Below are 19,852 nucleotides of genomic sequence, written 5' to 3'. Positions count from 1 at the left end.
TATGAGTCTACTACTTTCACTTGTTGACCAGCTTGTTACTTAAATTTAGGGTACATGGAGGACCAACCTGTGAGGCTCAAGCAAGCTCCATGACCACAGTCTATTCAATGCCATTCAAATCCAAACTCAAAATCAAAATGATAGGCTTGATTTCTGAAATGTTGAGTGTTCTTGGAGCTTTTTAAAGAGAACGCAGTAAAAAAGAGCAGTTCGACTTCCTGCTCACCTGTCTTGTTGACCTCTGGAAGGAAGCGGAGGAAGACAGGTCTGGCGTATGAAGGAAGAACCTTCTCCATGTCTTTTGCAAACCTCTCCAGGTCAGTTGAGTGGGAGGGGTCAGCGATCGCTGCCATGCCAGCCTTACCCTCTGCTCCTGTACAGGCAGAAAGGGTGACGAGTTTACTCACATCAGGACTCAGGAACGCTTTATTTGTCGTTTTATTCACACGAAATGAAACGAAACATCGTTTCACCCTGCCCACAGGAGTGCAACACAAACACAAAAACACATATCCAAAAACTACAACAACACGTATATCCAAACTATGGACATGTACAATAACAGCAAGTTACGGTATGATAAGCAGATGCAGAAACACAGAAATCTGCATGTGTATGTGAATACATCCCTCATAATGAGGGATACTGTAAAGTGGCCATTTATATCACTATTTTTTCTTTTATTCATGTATAAATTAGCTGATTTAAAACTCACGATAAACCCTTTAATGTTGTATATGATTTTTTTTCTCCCTTTTTCTCCCCAATTGTACTTGGCCAATTACCCCACTCTTCCAAGCCGTTCTGGTCGCTGCTCCACTCCCTCTGCCGATCCAGGGAGGGCTGCAGACTACCACATGTCTCCTCTGATACATGTGGAGTCGCCAGCCGTTTTTCTTTTCACCTGACAGTGAGGAGTTTCGCCAGGGGGATGTATCGCGTGGGAGGATCACGCTATTCCCCCCAGTTCCCCGTTCCCCCTGAACAGGCCCGCCGACCAACCAGAGGAGGTGCTAGTGCAGCGACCAGGACACATACTCACATCCGGCTTCCCACCCACAGACACGGCCAACTGTGTCTGTAGGGATGCCCGACCAAGCCGGAGTTAACATGAGGATTCGAACCGGTGATCCCTATGTTGGTAGGCAGCGGAATAGACCACTACGCTACCCGGATGCCCCTGCTCTATATATGTTTTGAAACTTATTTCAACCCAAAGTTTTTCTTTATCTTAATCCAGAAGGAAAACAGAAATCTAGTCTGCATGTTGGAAAATCTTACCTGGTACTTCTACTCCGTAGACAACCACGTCTTTCATTTCCAGCAGTCTACTGAGCGTCCCCTCCACCTCAGTGGTGGAGACGTTTTCTCCTTTCCAGCGGAAAGTGTCTCCCGTGCGATCCTTGAAGTACATGTAGCCACACTCATCCATAATAAGCACATCACCTGGCAAGGAAGGAAGAGGAACCATATTCATTCCTTTACAGGTTTTACATGGCAGGGGAAATACTGCGCCTTTACTTTAGGTTACAAAGGAAGCAATTTTATGTGTGAGTACAAATACAGTTTGTGTTTGCGAGTTTATGTCATCTCTAAATCTAACCTGACAGATAGGCATTGTCCCCCTTCTTGAAGACGCTGTGGGATATCTTCTTACTGGTTGCCGACTGATTGACGTAGCCATCAAATCTCCGCAGAGGGTCATTCTGGATAATCTTTCCAACTAGCTGGCCAGGCTCACCTGGGGAGAATGACAGTGATAGAGAGGGAGGAAGAGAGCAAGAGATGCAGAGAAAGAGACAGAGGGAAACGGAGAGACAGAGGAAAGCGAGAAAGGTTGGTACAGTGAGACAAGCAGATAGAGATATGAAGAAAGATGGATTTTTTTCATGAGAGAAATAAGTGGATGGTAAATTGCAATACATCCATCCATGATCCAAACCGCTTATCCTGCTTTCAGGGTCACTGGAGCCTATCCCAGCAGTCATTGAGCAGCAGGCGGGGAGAAACCCTGGACAGGCTGCCAAGCTATCACAGGGCCGACGTGCGCGCACACACACACACACATTCACACCTAGGGACAATTTAGTATGGCCGATTCACCTGACCTACATGTCTTTGAACTGTGGGAGGAAACTGGAGCACCCGGAGGAAACCCACGCAGACACGGGGAGAACATGCAAACTTCACACAGAGGGCGACCCAGGATGACCCGTAAGGTTGGACTACCCCGGGGCTCGAACCCAGGACCTTCTTGCTGTGAGGTGACCAAGCTAACCACTGCACCACCGTGCCGCCCAACAATCAAAATACAGTCAACAGTAAAACAGCTGAAAACTTAAAATAGTCCATATAACGCTGAACAGTTCAATTTTCTTATTTCAAATCAACAACTGAAAATTAGAAAAATGGATTCAATATTTCAAAAGCTTAATTGCTTGCTCCTCAAATACATGCAGAATTGGGATTTTGGGTTCAATTTTTTTCATGTTTGGCCCCCTGAATGTAGGTGGGACTCACCGACACAACAGACCAATAAGAATGAAGTTTAGCTTCCTGACTCGTCCGGCGCCCCCCTGTGGAAATGGTTTAGCCCAAAGCTACTTGTGGTAAAACACAAATGCCTAATTTTTATCTCAGGTACCGATAATGCAATTTTCAATTTTTTTTAACTATAAAACAAAAATGAGAAAACTGAAAAAAATTGGCCCAACATTCCAATTCCCTTCAATTCTACTTTTCTATGAACAATTTGAAATAAGAATATTAAAATGATAAGTATTACACAGACCTAAAACTCACTATATATCCAAATGCACTCACAGAGGGTTGAATCAGTTCATCTGGAAACAACATTTATTGACAGAAACGTTTCATCACTCATCTAAGTGACCTCTTCAGTCTAAACTGACTGCAGGTATCCCCACCCTTATAAACAATACAGTGGCATAACTACCGAAACCAACAACCAGTTTCATATGCCAATATGGGTATGACCATTAACCAGAGTTTCAATGGCCATGTGTACTATTCACAGAGGATTTGGGAATTTTTGTAATCACAGCATTGTAAGATGATGACAGATGTACACTTAGCCCCCTCGGTTCAGGGATGGCCGTTCCCTCTTAACATAGATGGCCTCTTTGACTCCCTGTTCAAACCAGTGTTCCTCCCTATCAAGGATGTGCACATCCTCATCCTCAACTGTAAATTAAACTTTCTTTGTTTTCTTACCTGGATTATTGAGCATGCATAAAGACATCCGAATACACTATTGAATGTTACAGTGTTAGAACTGATTTCTGCAGCTCTAACTATACTTACTCACTTCAAAGGCAAAGGCTATGACACGATCCAAAATCAATGTTAGATTTTTTTGCTAACGTGTTTAGATAAAGAAATATTCCTCTATCACTTGGCAAAATATGTACCACATGTACATTGCCAAAAGGTGCGACAGGCAAAATACAAAAACCACCAAACCATAGATGTATAAAGAGTGACAAAATGAAATCTGCCAAATGTTCAATATGAGAAAACGTCTTTAATTACTGTTTTCTAACTGTCTGAAATCCTAGCAATGCATTTTGGTTCACAGGGAGGATATTGCTGATGTCTACACCAAAATAACTGCTACGAACGGTCTTATTTGGGCTTAAAAAAGAATATAGAGGTGCAAGTTCAAATAAACTTAACCTGCATAAAATTACTTGTGGACAAAAACATCAAGTCACTGTGTACAGTAAACCGAGCAGGCTTATGTGTTGGTTTATGTGTAAATACGTGGCAGTAAACCTACCAGGTTTACAGGGAATACAGACTCCATCAGGTCCTCTAATCAGCTCCATAGTCTCTTCATCCACCCTCACCAGTCTGATGGGGTAAATGAAGGGTAGGATCTGACTATTGAATCCACACGCTCCCAGCTAGAATAAAGACAAACAACAACAACAAAGTTACCAGTCTGATGGGTTTTAGGTTAACAGAACCCTTTAAATGAGCTGAATACTCCAACTAAATGAGAACAACAAAGATGATGCTGCAAGTCCTGTACTCCCCTGATTAATCAATCTGTCTTTTCCTAAACTTGTTTTAAAGACTTTTCCGCTTCCAGTGTGGGAAGATGGCAGCACGAATTCACACATTCGCAGTGGCCTCACCCAGTACCGATGTGAGAAGATGGTGGCACAAACTTATGTTTGTGGTGGCCTCACCCAGTACCATCCATGCAGGGTCTTTGTTCACATCTGCGTCTAAGTTTGTGTCTTCGTTTGATGGCTGGGAGAGCTGGTGCTGGATCGGCTGGGAGAGCTTGGTCTGCTGCATCCTGTGGGCCCAGGGACCACGGCCCTGCCTGGAGCTGCGCCCGAAGAGGAAACATCGAGGGCGGTCTGACAGGATGCGGAAGCAGGGAGGCTAAGCTAAGGGCTAGCCCATGCAGACCGGCAATTCCGATAACACCGAGGGTGGGCTGGCAGCGGCCTCGCCTAGCATTGACTGTGGTTTTGGTGTCGTCGTGTGGAGTGCAGGGAGGTGTGTCTGGCTGGGAGAGCTGGCGTTGAATTGGCTGAGGGAGCCTGGTCTGCTGCGTCTGGTGGGTCGAGGGACCAGGGCCCTGCCTGGAGCTGCACCCGAGGAGGAAACACCGAGGACTGCCGGTCTGAAAGGATGCGGAAGCGGGGCAGGCTAAGCTAACTGCTAGCCTATGCAGACCAGCAGTTCCAACAGTCATCCTGGCGTTTGCCATCTTGGACAGTAAAAAAATGTTTCGATATGTTGGATATATGTGGTTTTGTAGTTTTTTTGTACATTGGATATGTGTTCTTGTAGTTTGGATATGTGTTTTTGTCTTTGTGTTGCAATGCTGTGAGCTGGGGGAAATGATAGTTTGTTTCATTTCATGTACGCAAGCGCATGGAATGAAATGACAAATAAAGGTCCCTGATTCCTGATTATGCTTCTTAGTTTGATCATCAAGCTCTATCTGTCTGTGTGGCCCTGGTGGGGAAAGCACCACCTATATCCTCATACTAGAGCTGCACCAAACCAGTCAGCTATACTTAAATGATTCCCACCTTGTTATCAAAGTTTCCCAGGCTGCAGTTGCATTCTGTGGCTCCGTAGAACTCAGCGATCTGCGGGATGTTGAATCGGCCGGTAAACTCTTCCCAAATGGACTGGCGCAGACCATTGCCCAATGCCATCCGCACCCGATGCTGCTGCTCCGTGTCCCGAACTGGCTGATTCAGCAGGTACCTGCAGATCTCTCCGATGTATTGCACAATCTGATGATGATGAAGATGATGATGTGTGTGTGTGTGTTGTAAAAAGGAGACAAAAGAGGACATACGTAAGTGGTGAACAAAACTGATTTGAAGGACTGGGGTGTTTACCTAGTTGGTTATGCCCCAGTTTACATTAGTCTAAAACAGAAAGTTCTAATCTGCAGAAAAAAAAACTTATTTAAGACAGTTTTGAATTTGTATTTTAAGCAGAATGACAGGAAGTGTGGGCTTCAATGTGTCAACTAAACACAAGGAAGTAGGCTGTTGTGCAAATAACGGAGATGAATTGACTTACTGTGCAGTTATATTTGATACAATCATCCCAGAAACGCGAGGCGGAGAACTTCTTTTTGATGACCACAGTCATGCCGTGGATTATACACTGTCCTACCCCCACTATGTTACCTGTCGACAGAGGAGGGCACGCAACACCAGCCTTAACACCAAATATATATAAAGAAATACTGTTTGATTGGTGTTCAAGTGGTTGAGCTTTTCATCCTTACAAACTGACATGCACTGTGAGAGACACACACACACACACACACACACACACACACACACACACACACACACACACACACACACACACACACACACACACACACTAATATATCATACCTGCGGAGTGGTAGAGTGGCAGACAGTCATACAGCACATCATCTGAGGTCATCCTGAAGCCATAGTACACCAACGCTGCCATACGGTAGTACCTGTCAGAAGTATGGTCCAAGGGTTGTAGTGGAGTTAACAACAACACTTAAGAAAATTAAATTGGAACAACATTTCGGCAATAAGACTCCCAAATCTTATTTTACAGTATTCACATTCAACATAAAGACCGCAAAATTCAGCAAAGGAAAAGCAGTTGTGTATGTATGTGTGAGGCTGCTGGCTGCAGGATTTCTGCATACCTGCTGTGAACCACAATGGCAGCTTTGGGCATCCCAGTGGTTCCTGATGTATAGATGTAAAATAGGCGATCTGAAACAGATAACACAGGAGGGACAATAATAAGTTATGTGTCAAAATCGGACATTTTTTGCTCCCGTTAGGGGTCACCACAGCGGATCATCCGTTTCCATTTCTTCCTGTCTTCTGCATCTTCCTCTGTCACACCAGCCATCTGCATGTCTTCCCTCACCACATCCATAAACCTCCTCTTTGGCCTTCCTCTTTTCCTCTTCCCTGGCAGCTTCAAATTCAGCATTTTTTGTAAAAAAAAATGTATTTTGAGATACTTTATTAATCCCCTGTGGGGAAATTCAGCTCTGCATTTAACCCATCCTAGCTGTGTAGCTAGGAGCAGTGGGCAGCCGCCACGCAGCACCCCGGGACCAACTCCAGTTTGTCTTGCCATGTCTCAGTCAGGGGCACAGACAGGAGTATTAACCCTAACATGCATGTCTTTTTGATGGTGGGGGAAACCAGAGCACCCGGAGAAAACCCACCGCAGACATGGGGAGAACATGTAAACTCCACACAGAAGACGACCTGGGATGACCCCCCCCCCAAAGTTGGACAATCCCGGGGTTCGAACCCAGGACTTTAAAAATTGTTATGAATACCTTTTTACCTGATTATCTAATCGAATAAGTTCATAAGTGGAGTAAGTATTATACAATTAGACAATTAGTTTTTACTAAACCTTTTAATTTATAAGGTCAGGTATACAGTATAGTTGGCCTTCTTTAAGCTTTTTGAAAACTGCAAATATGAAAGGTCTGGATGCATGCTCAATAACCCAGGTTGATTTTCTCACCTGGATTACTGAGCATGCATCAAGACACTTATTGATCATCATTTGATTATCAGAATAACCCACGTATTCCTGTGTATTACAGAAATGGTGTTATTTCTCTAATATATGGATACAGACAATTTAATGCTATCTTTTTCTAGTAAATACACAGCACATGATAGGACCATTACTCTCAGGCTACCTCAAGAAAGATTAGCAGAGATATAAACCAATATAACAAAAAGGCACTTTCTCTACAGGAGCTCTTATTGGGGAATGTATGCATAGTGCTCTACATATTACAAAAACAACAACAAAATAAAAATTATTATTAAGACTGTAACCCCTAGAGAGTCTTGAATTTGGTGGACCAAATTGAGCACAAAGTGGTTATGTGGCAATATTGGCTATGTTGATGAGACTGCTTGCAAAGAATTTGATTAGCAAATAATATGCAATTCCCGAATGAGAGCAATTGTACTAGGGCAAACACAGCATTATGTAGTCCCATCACTGTCCCAGCACAATTTAGCCAAGACAGTGTTGTGCCGTCCATCTTGCACACTGCCATTATCACAAATGCGAACTCTGCAGTGAATGAGGCCCCATCTGGAAACAATAGAGATACCTTTGAAATCACAAAAGCAACACAAGGAATTGCAGTGTTGCATGTTGTCCTTGAATGAAGTGCTTTAAATACATGTATTATTGCACAATTATCATGCTAAGTATTTAGCAGCACAGTCAGTTCATTTCATTCCAACTTAATGCGAGTGCTCTAACACTTAAATGGCAACAGGAATGGGGTAGTTTGTGTATACGTTTTGAGGCAGGGGCAATCAGGGGTCGCTTATTTAGTGTAAGAGGCACCTTTTTTTATCTATGAATGAGTGTGTTCTGGGTGTGTATGCAGGGGTAGAGACCAGTGCACTGAGCGAAACTGGAGAAGGTGTGTTCACTGTTGCTCAGAGCCCTGAAAAGGGACGACTGAAATTAAGTGCTATATTTACTTTATGGCCTTATTTTTTTGTGTTGAACAGAGGCTGTGTGGGTGCCAGAATGCGTTCTTTGACTAGTGTTCTTCACTGGTTTCCAGAAGCTTGCCACATTTATCGTTGTGTGAAGCATTTATACATCGCCTAAACCATTCACGATTCATACCGAGTTATCTTTAAACCCACGCCATAAGACAGAGTGCTGACTCTTTTCAACTAGAGGGGCCACACAGCTCCAGCTCCAAATTTACTTGGTTAAATGTAAAACCTGACAAACACATTTTGGACACTGCATTCTTGGGGGATTTCCACAAGTTAGCATTAGCCTAGTACACAAGGCCAATGTTGTCTGGGCTAACTGTCTGGTGCCTTTGCATAAAAAAATGAAAAAAAAAGCTCATTATTTTGTGTTTGCATTTTATTTTTTCTGTTGAAATAGTATTTCCATGTTGCCCAGGCTAGCTTTTTTCAAGAGTAGACTTTGTCTGCGTTTGATGATACCGAAAAAAAAGTGAAAAGAAAACAACAGGTGATGGGTCTTACATGCTGCAGTTGTCCAAGAACAGCCAGAAATGTTTGAGATTTAATTTGTAATTTTGCCATGAAAAAAAATAAATATTGCAGTTGTTTTTTGTGAATATCTTGTAAAGAACGAACAGATATTCTTAAATGTGCTTAAATCCATTTTGCCTATTTATTGTTCACTTTAAGATCTGTGCGGTGGATTTTGGTACGTTCTTCCTGTATTTGTATTATTTATAAGGCGAAATAGATTAAGTTTGGGACTTGGGTATTTTCTTTAGGGAGCTCAGAGGCTTTAAAGAGTGTACAAGAAACTGTTGCTGTTGAGCCCTAAATGATAACTTAATCATTATCCGCTTCATTTTGCCACAGGCTGAAGGCCATTTGCTGCAGGTGTGAGATAGTTCTCAAGTGTCTTGCGCTTAGAGGCAAGTCTCATTTTTCAATTTAAAATTGTATCTAGACAGCATGAGACTTTCTAAACAGATTTATATGTAAGACACTCATTTGTTTATGTCAGTGACAGATTTCAGTCATAATGTCGACTTTCTTCAGTAACCGGTGCTCTCCACATTAGGCTATTAACCTACACTTTGCAATCTTCAGCTGAGTCTTTGTTTAGAAGAACTGATGAAAGTCATGATGAAGTTTTTTAACAAATAAAAAAGATTTGGGCAGTTTTTATACATTTATACATACGTCCCAGGCAACTGAAAGGCTGCTGTGTTAGAATTATTTACATGGGGAAGGACTGAAAAATAATATGGCCGACAATTAAGTTCATTTCACATGTATCACTAAGTAAGAAGAAAAATAACTTTTTGTTACCAGTTTATCGCTATTTTCACTTTGCCATTTAGAGTTTCTCTAGAAACCAGCAAGTGCAAGACAGTCTAGAAACCAAGATGATAGACATCAACTTGAGATGACTTCCCAAATGGACCTTCCCTAAGTAGCTTATTTTTTTTTATACCTTAAAATACCACTGTGAAGCTGTGTCCCAAGTTAGTTATACGTAATTTGATGGACATGTTTCCTGACCTGTGAAGCAGCGCTGTGGCCCACTGGGCAGGTGGGTGGGGGCAGAAGCCAGCAGATGCTCTAGGCACTCAGTCCCTTGCGGAACCCGTTTGGGGTCCCAGTCCCCAGAGCAGAACATCTGAACTTTTTTCCCCATAGATGTATGGACCTCATAAACAGCTATGGGGAAAAGGAGAGAGAGCAACTGATTTAAATCAACATCATTCCACATATCAAATGGCCCCCTGAGACGTAGTGTCTATCCAGCATCTCAACATTTGACTTTATGCATGCTCAATAATCCAGGTAAGGAAATCACAGAAGGTTGAATCACTTCATCCCGGTGATAAAGTCAGACAGGTGGGTGGTACAATCACAGGCAAGAGAAAGGGAAGGAGTTTTGGGTAGGAATAGGGAGAGTACATTTGGATAGTTGGAGGCGGTTGATATGAACAAAACAAATATTGTCTCCTACAAAGTGCAGCTTAATGTAATGCCCTTTTTCTTCTCCTGGCTCAGCTGATGCTGCTGACTAGCTCTGGCCTGCTGACTAGCAGGAAAACTATGTTTCCAAAGACATAAACCATGTAATAAATAAAGAACCCAACACAAAGTCTTTGAGATAAATTTCAGGCCAGAAATCATTCTTTCTTTTGAGCTGTGAACATCAGGGGCTTTCAGACTGGATCATCAAAGAAAAGAGGGTGATGAGACACTGAAATAGGTCTCTAATTTATGTGGGAGAACTTGGTAAACTACTTGGTATTTTATGCTATAAAAACACCCAACAAGGAAAAAAAAAAGAGGAAATCTATCCTTTTTTTTCTTTTACAACGTAGGCTCCTTTTCTTTTATCCATTGATCTGTCCATCTCCTCTGACCAGCTCAGGTCCGAGAACTTAAATCTTGTTTTGCTGAAAGCAACAATTCATCTCTCAATTACCTCTTCTTTACCCCAGTCATTCTTCAACATTAACCTAAGCACCACGGCATTAGACCTTGGCCCTTTTGCCCACCTTGTTTTCATTAATCTAGTTTCAACCCTTCAACCCTCTTCTCTCTACGCCTCAAATCACATCATATCTCACAATTGTCAAAATGCAAACCACACAAAGTCCTTTCTTACCATCATTAAGCTCCATCCCAAAGACCACAGCCTTGGCATTAGAGATGGTGAGGCAGTGGACCAAAGCTTCCAGCCTCAAATTAAAGTTGATGAGGGCAGCTTCTACTCCAATTTTAGCCATTCCGAGCCAGAGGCCCACATATTGGGATCTGTTCTCCATGAATAGGGCCACCACATCCCCTTCCTATAAGGAAACAACAGATAGAGTATCTCTTCTTTTTTGACCCCCCCCCCCTTTTATCTGCCCAACTGTATCCGGCCAAATACCCCACTCTTCCGAGCTGTCCCCCTCTGCTGATCCTGGGAGGACTGCTGACTTCCACATGCATTCTCCGATACATGTGGAGTCGCCAGCCGCTTCTTTTCACCTGACAGTGAGGAGTTTCTCCAGGGGGACATAGCGCGTGGGAGGATCACGCAATCCCCTCAGTTCCCCCTCTCCCCCGAACAGGCGCCCAGACCAACCAGAGAAGGTGCTAGTGCAGCGACCACGACACGTACCAACATCCGGCTTCCCACCTGCAGACACGGCCAATTGTGTCTGTAGGGACGTCCGACCAAGCCGGGGGTGACACGGGGATTCGATCCGACGATCCCCGTGTTGGTAGGCAACGGAATAGACCGCTACGCTACCCAGACGCCCATATCTCTTCTTTTTTGAATGTCTTCACTGATAACTATCTGCTGAAACGCTACACTTTATATTTCTTATATTTTCTTCATACCAAAACCATAATTGTTCCTTCTGAACAGAAACTACAGGTCAATTTTGGCTCAGCGTTATAAGAGTCTCAATAGATAAACTCTGACATAGCCTGAAAGTCAATGCACAGCAGCTGTTGTGATACATTACTCTAAATAAATGAGCAGAGCAACCACATCTACTCATGTAGGGACTAACATAAGTCTCTTGATTCTTTTACTTTTGATTATAAACTGTTGCTTAATGAATAAGGTTACCGTTTCCCCCTCCCAAAAACACAGTATACTGACTAGGGAGTCTTTCAAGGTAGATAAACACCACTTAATATCTTATTCTATAACTTGATATCTATTCTAATCAAATAAGCCCTAAAATAACAGCACACAGAGAAAGGGCTGATCAAAGTCAACGCACTTTAAATTTCTTTGTAACATATGGAGACGGAAAATAATAAATGTTCCATTTGGTGACTGCATTAACTTGATCTTTATGGAAAATATGAATACATTGATTTCTCGAAAAACAACTGTTCTTCAGAGTTTCTTTTGCTGTAATAATGGGAACATCGTCTGGTTCTTTGTATTTGGTTTGTTGGGTAAAATCTTTTTGGCAGCATCTTTAATACAATAAGAGTCATTAAAACAGTCTACTGAGTTAAAAAGGGGACAAAAAGTAACCAAAACATAATCTGTTTTCACCGAAAATGACACCATTAAGATTCCAGTAAAGATCTGGTTTTTTATGCTGTGTAGAATATTTCATTTTAAGGTCCTACCTTGAAGCCGCGTTCCAGGAGCAGGTTAGCTACCCTGTTGGAGTATTCATCCAACTGTCTGAAGGTCCACTTTTCTCCAGTCCCTTCAAAAATCAGTGCCGTCTTGTCCCCATGGCGTTGCACTGTCTCAGCAAAAATTTTAGGTATGGTATTCTTATTTCTGAGATGGCGGCTCACATTCATTTTAACCTGCAAGAGGACGTGTGCAGCACTAAGAGAGAGGAGAAAAGGTAGAGCTATAAATGAACGGAGATGGTAAAAGGTATCGTCCTCAGGGGATGTGTTTTGCACGAAGGGCAATACTATAAACTAGGAAGACAACTATAAATTGGCAGCAATCACCTCATATCTATTGCACAATGTTTTCCCAACACCGTTAGAGTCAAGTCCTCGAAATCCTTTTTTTTTGGGGGGGGGGGATTTTCCCCCCTTTTTCTCCCCAATTGTATCCAGCCAATTACCTCATTCTTCTGAGCCATCGTTGTTCCACCCCCTCTGCAGACTACCACATGCATCCTCCGATACATGTGGAGTCACCAGCCGCTTCTTTTCACCTGACAGTGAGGAGTTTCTCCAGGGGGATGTAGCGCATGGGAGGATCACGTTATTACCCTCAGTTCCCCCTCCCCCCCGAACAGGTGCCCCGACCGACCAGAGGAGGTGCTAGTTCAGCAACCAGGACACATACCCACATCTGGCTTCCCACCTGCAGACAGCCAATTGTGTCTTTAGTGACGCCCGATCAAGCCAGACGTAACACAGGGATTCGAACCGGCGATCCCTGTGTTGGTAGGTAATGGAATAGACCACCACGCTACCTGGACGCCCTTGACTGAAAACTTTTAGCAGTAAGAAGTGACACCCATCTCTAAACACCATTACACCACTGATAGATGTCATTGTAAATAGACAATGCAAATGCATGGAGTCTAAGGCCATGTCCAACCTAACATGGATAAATCTGAAAACATATATTTTCCATTTTTGTCTTGCATCCAAACTAATTCAGTGCTTTTGACCACTGAAATTATATCTTTTCAAAAATGCTCTCCAACATGGATGAATTTGAAAATACTGGCCTTGTGCTGCATACTACATTGGATAAACAGATTGGGTAAACTGTTGGCCCAAGTGGCCTCTGCATGCCCAACAGAAGAAACTTTAAGGACCATACTGGTGTTTTTGCATGTTGTGGCCCATTTACTACATATTGTGTATACTTTAAATGGTAAATGGACTACATTTATATGGCGCTTTCCTAGTCTACTGACCACTCAAAGCACTGTACAGTGTATGCCTCACATTCACACTGATGGCGGAGGCTGCCATGCAAGCCACCGACCTTGCTCATCAGGAGCAGTTAAAGGGTCAGTGTCTTGCTCAATGACTCTTCGACACATTCTCCGCAACAGCCAGGAATTGAACCAGCGACCTTCCAATTACTAGACCACCTGCTCTACCTCCTGAGCCATGCCACCACTTTACATTACCTCTGACCATTTTCCAAAGAATGCTGCAGTTTTTCAGATTGTTTGAATGTGTTTTTCTTCCCTCTAGGCAGCCATTGGTTTCCATTCATTTCAGTTAAGTATGGAAACAAACTTGAAGAGACTTAAAAGTTGCTTGAGATAATGTAAGTAAGCCATCACAACAAACATTTAGTTGGCTTTATCGTGAAACATAACGCATTTGACAAGTTTTCTGGTGTGGTTACGTAACTTTGACTGTAATTTAACCATTACGTGCACTGCGCAAAAGGTTTCCAGTGCAGATGGAGAAGTGTGTGGCGATAATACATTACAGCAGCGAGAGCAGCCAGGAGGAAAACTGGACAAAGTCTGCCTTTCTTATCTGAACAGAGAGACACGTCTTTGGAATAAATATCAAGTTTATAATCCAAGCATGAAAGAGGTGTCCAAATTTTGGAACTCTTTATAATAATCTACCATCATAGTTACTATGTATCATAAAAACCTACTTATTTGTGCCAGCAGCTGTCAACTTATTCAACTGATGACTATATGAGACACTGATGATGATGATGAGAATCAAAATATTTCCTTTATAAGACAACAGTGCAGTCATGTGTTAGTCCATCTCAGCAGATAATTTGTTTTTGTGTTATTTAACCAGCACGATTTAAGCCCGCTGCAGCTATATTCAAAACAAAGCAGTTTGTCTTGAGCTTATTCTAGTCCTACAAGAGAACCTGACTATCATCTACTGAAGATACTGGAGATACAGATCATGTGGATTAACTCGTGATCAAACCCGTTTCTTTGAGTTATAGTAGTTTGTTTTATTTGAACAATTGTTGGCTTGTTAGAGTTCCTTTAAAAAAAAAGGGGCTATTGCAAAAGTAGAGAAAGGTCAGAAATAGTTTTTTTACCCAGAGTAAATGTTACTACATTTACCAACTTTCACAGTGTTTAATGTATATAATGAAATGTACCGCGCTCAAACCAATACCATTTGAAAACGTTACAATTTTGCAAAAATACCTCAGAGCTGTTATAATGTCTGATGCCTATCTGCCCATGAAGAGTTGATATATTCCATGCATTATCAAAGATCCATACAATTAAGATAAGCTATTGTCAGAGAATATTGGAAGTTTTTATTTCCTTTCTATTTCTGTGGTCAGAACTATTCATACTATATGTATGTCTCAGAACTATTTATACTATATGTATGTCTTAGAACTATTCATACTATATGTATGTCTCAGAACTATTTATACTATATGTATGTCTTAGAACTATTCATACTATATGTATGTCTCAGAACTATTCATACTATATGTATGTCTCAGAACTATTTATACTATATGTATGTCTTAGAACTATTCATACTATATATATGTCTCAGAACTATTCATACTATATGTATGTCTCAGAACTATTTATACTATATGTATGTCTTAGAACTATTCATACTATATGTATGTCTCAGAACTATTCATACTATATGTATGTCTTGGGAATGTTCCATTGACCGCAGGTGTACAGGTAAAGATGCTGACATGCAGAGGTAATAATAGGATAGATAAAAAATTATTTTGCAACACTCGCTTCATTACATGCAGGATTCTTTCTATCTTTCAGTTAAGCTGGCCATCATGCGGATTTTAGTTGTCGCCCGAGTGAAAACAGCTAAAATTCTACCCGAAGGACACATCACGCATCACTGATTTTTATCTTTTTCATTATGGTAGCACTTGTTTTGAATGGTGCAGTGTAGGTGCACCACTGAAAACCAGTGCTAAAACTCTGCCTAATGGCGTCAGATTACGAAAGTTACTACGTGAGCTCGCTACTAGTGCTGCATGATTAATCTAATCGCAACTGTGATGTCAGCCTGTGCAATTATATAACCGCAAAAGGCTGCAGTTTAATTAAATAATAAAATGTGTATGTGTGAACGTCTGTTTGTACGCGGTCTGCATATCTACGTCCGTAATTAAGAGATAACCAATCAGTCTCTGTTTAGGCAGTGACACGTGTGCAGTGCACGGTCACATGACTATCCGGTGTGTCATGTGCAGACTTCAAAGAAGGAAAACATGGACAGCGATGACAACGAGCAGGTTAACGCTGATGAACTGGTGGCAAAACAAAAAAACACAACCTCTGTCATATGGCGATATTTTGGATTCAAGCTCAGCGATATTGAGCAGAAAGAGGTACTGTGTAAAACATGCAAAATGAAAGTCGCTACATGTCGCGGCAACATGACAAATGTGTATTATACGACAAATTTGTATTATTTGTATATGTAAAATTTGTTTATTATACTGCAAATTGCAATATTGCCCACAATATGACTATTTCACCAAATCGTGAGGCACTATGAGCTACCTCATTTGCGTAGCTCACTTGCTAGTCATGCATGTAAAATACCTTGTCAATGTTTAACTTTCAGCTGCCCACATTTAAAAGTTCAAACCATTCTTTAGCAAGAGCTGAGGAGTGACAGGTGAGGCGGGTGGCTAAAATACTAAGGTGCTGGATTTCACCGCATATACTCCAAGACCTGTAATGGCCCACAAAGAATAGAACTTATTGCACAGCCTTATCTGTCAAAATCCAAGCGATCCTGCGGTATAATCATGTGCATTTGATATAATTCTATAGTAAAACATGAACATGCAGAGAACTGATGAAATTAACTGCCATTTTCTATGAGTTGTGGCACATCGTAGCATAAAAGATTACTATTTGGCCAACAGTGGCTCACTCACTGAAACCTATGGGCCACATGAGTTCATAGAGAAGCCAGGAAGAACCGTTTCATCACAACCGTTCCTCCCATATTTTTCGCTGATAACATGATAAATATCCAAGAACTTGTGGGCTAACATAGCAGAGGTCTCTTTATCAGCAATTGTTATAAGGTGTAAACGTCCATCCGTTGGCACATTTTTACAGGTCAGATTACTCTGGCTTCTTTGTCGCGGACAGTTCAAAGGAGGACACATTTTACTACTTCCTGTTTCATCATTAATGAAACGATCAAGGGAAGAAAAAGGGAAGCCAACCTCAAAGTGATTACCATGGTAACTCTAGAGTAAACATTAGCTTAAGGTAGACAATTGAAAGACCATCCTTTCATCCCTCGCTTTAGCCTATTCACTAAAATGTATTTTAACCTGCGTGCCTGAGAGTTCAATCTTGTTTTACAAGAATATGCAGCTTCTCTGGTTTCTAATCGTTCCAGTGGACATTAGCAGCTGGCTTCTGTCATTTGAAAAATTAGCATGTTGGAAAGGCATTTTAGATTTGGGTCAATGAGTTCTTCAGAGTTGTTTTTCAAAAGTTGCTTTTTATCAAAAGCATTTGCATGCAAGTATTCACATGCACATGCACATACACTACACGATAAAAGTAGAGAAAAATGCACATATTTTTCTCTGCGGTCACTATGCTCATATCCTCCCACGCACAAAAACAAACATCCCAGTCCATCAAACTAAAAAAACAAACAAACAAATAACTATGATGTTCTGTTACTTTTCTATGATAAATAGCTCAATTATCCCTACTCTTTGCAAGTAACAACAGTGTTTAAATGCAACATCAAGGTTGACAGGACTGTTAAAACCCAAGAACACACACTGCATGATATAAAACCAGATCATAACCCCCATTTGGTCATGATGGATGACATTAAGGGTTATTTTTGCTACCTCAACTATGTCTTGGGGCTTTTTCAGTCAGAACAGATATTATCCAGTAATTACTTCATTCAAAAATGTTTACTATATTTGCCAGAATCGTAGCTCATCATTACAAATTTGACGAGTTTAAAATGGAATCTCAATGGCATTCACAATAATAATAATTCCCTGTGAATTTTGTGGGCCCAGGAGACACATTCTTTAAAGTCCATGACTTTTTTTAGACATTTCCTTGGCTACAGAAATTCACTCGCACCTGCAAGCACACACAACCCCAACCCACCCCAATATACAAATGTGAACACAAACACATCCCCGTTCTTACTGTAGGTCTCTGCCAATTGTTTTTGCAAAAATCTTTAGGAAGCTCCATCCTCCTGCACCCAGGTAGAAGATGAGAATGGCCGGGAGAACCTGGTACCAGGGCAGGCCTGCGAGCAACCTCAGTACGAACAGCAGGGCTGTGCAACATGCTAGACGCAGCATCCTGCAAAAAGGCACATATGCACACATCTTCATATATGTAAAAACAGAAAATATATTGTAGAATATTTCACACACTGCTCTGGCTGAATGTAAGTCTGACACATGGAAGATTAAAGGGTGCTTTAGCCTCAGAAATTGCTCATGAATCAGCATATTTGCACTGTTATGCATAGCAGCCACCTTGACAAAAACACAAAAAAAAACATGTTATCTGGTATGATTTCGGCAGAACATACTGTCTGTTCTGATAAACTGATTTAGCTTGTGAGCATTGTAATAAACGTCATTATTATTTTTATTATTATTAAGTCATGGTAGGGACTAGCTTAGTTCTGATCTTTTTTTTCTTCATCACCTATGAAGGAATAAATACGGTCTAGGAGCCAAAAGTCATATGGCAGTGTCATGTGGCATTATTATTACATAGAGCCAACATTATTATTATATAGAGCCAAAAGTCATGGGGCATATTTTACATATAACCACATTCATAGTTATAGGGCATATTATCAAATACAGCCATTATCATTACATAGAGCCAAAGGTCATAGGGCATATCATTACATAGAACCAACATTACTATTACATAGAGCCAAACGTATTGGGCATATCATTACATAGAACCAACATTACTATCACATAGAGCCAAAAGTCACAGGGCATTGTTAAGTCATGGTAGGGACTAGCTAAGTTCTGATCTTCTTTCTCCGTCACCTATGATGAAATAAAAAATGGTCTAGGAGCCAAAAGTCATAAGGCAGCCCAGACCCAAGGACAAGTCTAGGGATATATCTGACAAGGCAATTTAGAGGACATAATGTGTTTACACAGGTGTTCAGTGGTACCTGACAGACAGAACGATCAACCCAAAAGCCAGTAAAACGACAGGTTCAAACGACTGCCTCTCTATTATCCATTACGCTGTAAAAAACCCACAATTCTTATTTTGGAGGCCAACTTTGACGAATAAGTCTTTCTCATCGACAGTAGTAGCCTGTGCGAGAGGCTCACATGGCAACCTTTGTGTCAGTTATGTCCGTATATGGGTGTGGGGGGCTGTGGGGGGGCTGTGGGGGGGGTGGTTAAAGGACGCCTTCGCCGTGGCGATTTAAACACCAGATGTGCAACGTAGACTGACACTGAGTGGGCTTTTTTTTGCAGGAGACGCCTGAGTTATCCCGTGGTTGTAACGCGCGGTGCAAAAAAAAAAAAAAGAGAAGAAGAAAAGTGAAAGCTATGAGAGAGAGGCTCCGTCATTCGCTCCCGCTATACCCGGAAATTTAAAAGGCGCCCAGCATCATATTGCGGTAGTGCGCCCCGTTATGTCCCCCGATGCCATGTGCCCCGTTCGCGCCGAGACGCCCCACTACTACTCCAGCCGTCGCGGGAGACGTGGTGTCGGTTTACGGTAACGAGCGGCGATCGCGGGACAGCGCTGCGCGGCTTTTTCGCCATCGCGGGCTTAAGCGAAGTAAGCGGGTGGACAGCTTGACAGCGGCGGGGTTTTTGTTTTTTTATTTTTTAATGAGTCGCCGTCCATGTTCAGCAATGACCTTTGACAGCCTTTGGTCTGGTCCACCCTACGAGACGAGTGTTTACATCGCGGGAGGCCGCTCTCGGGTCGTTTCGACGAGGTGGTCAATGACAAGGTTGTAAGGACCGTCTGCCCCGGCCAGTCAATGAAATGATAATGAACCAATACGGAAATTAAGCGTTGTAGGGAGGGGGGGGGTGGGGGGTACACGAGCTAGGGCTGCTTCTTTACAAACCTGGCGAAAGCGTCCACGCAGTCACACCTTGTGCGCAGTCACTTGAGACGGTTCGCGATTCCACCTTGATCGGCTTACGCGAAGCTGTGGCCCTCGTCCGCTGCTCCTCTTCGGCGACACTCAACAGAAACGCGCCAGCGAGAGAGAGAGGAAAAAAACACACACGGAACAGCCCCTCCTCCCCCTCCTCCCCCCCCAGTGTGACGGCAATCAAACCCGCCTAACACCTTTCGACTTTGGGCCCATGTGCATCG

At 42.2% G+C, this 19,852-nt stretch overlaps 1 protein-coding gene across 2 annotated transcripts in view; it reads right to left on the bottom strand.

Moving 5' to 3' along the window:
• slc27a4 (solute carrier family 27 member 4) overlaps positions 1 to 19,765 on the bottom strand; it is a 36,151-nt gene extending 16,386 nt beyond the window's left edge. The window contains exons 1-13 of one of the 2 annotated variants that reach the window (XM_056290591.1): positions 19,599 to 19,765; positions 17,669 to 17,830; positions 12,168 to 12,378; positions 10,690 to 10,873; positions 9,585 to 9,743; positions 6,200 to 6,269; positions 5,907 to 5,998; positions 5,581 to 5,690; positions 5,076 to 5,285; positions 3,800 to 3,926; positions 1,604 to 1,741; positions 1,282 to 1,446; positions 227 to 373 (exon numbers count right to left, since the gene is read on the bottom strand). In XM_056290591.1, the coding sequence (XP_056146566.1) occupies positions 227 to 373; positions 1,282 to 1,446; positions 1,604 to 1,741; positions 3,800 to 3,926; positions 5,076 to 5,285; positions 5,581 to 5,690; positions 5,907 to 5,998; positions 6,200 to 6,269; positions 9,585 to 9,743; positions 10,690 to 10,873; positions 12,168 to 12,378; positions 17,669 to 17,829 (1,774 nt within the window). In that variant the 5' untranslated portion in view covers position 17,830; positions 19,599 to 19,765. Of the gene's footprint in view, positions 1 to 226; positions 374 to 1,281; positions 1,447 to 1,603; positions 1,742 to 3,799; positions 3,927 to 5,075; positions 5,286 to 5,580; positions 5,691 to 5,906; positions 5,999 to 6,199; positions 6,270 to 9,584; positions 9,744 to 10,689; positions 10,874 to 12,167; positions 12,379 to 17,668; positions 18,086 to 19,598 lie in introns of those variants that run through there. The other variant, XM_056290590.1, reaches the window with a different exon arrangement.
• Positions 19,766 to 19,852: the final 87 nt, after the last annotated feature.

This window comes from Lampris incognitus, chromosome 12, assembly GCF_029633865.1.
Source record: "Lampris incognitus isolate fLamInc1 chromosome 12, fLamInc1.hap2, whole genome shotgun sequence".
Lineage (NCBI taxonomy): Eukaryota > Metazoa > Chordata > Actinopteri > Lampriformes > Lampridae > Lampris > Lampris incognitus.
The sequence above is the reverse complement of the archived record's forward strand: the minus strand, read 5'-3'. Positions and strand labels throughout refer to the sequence as shown.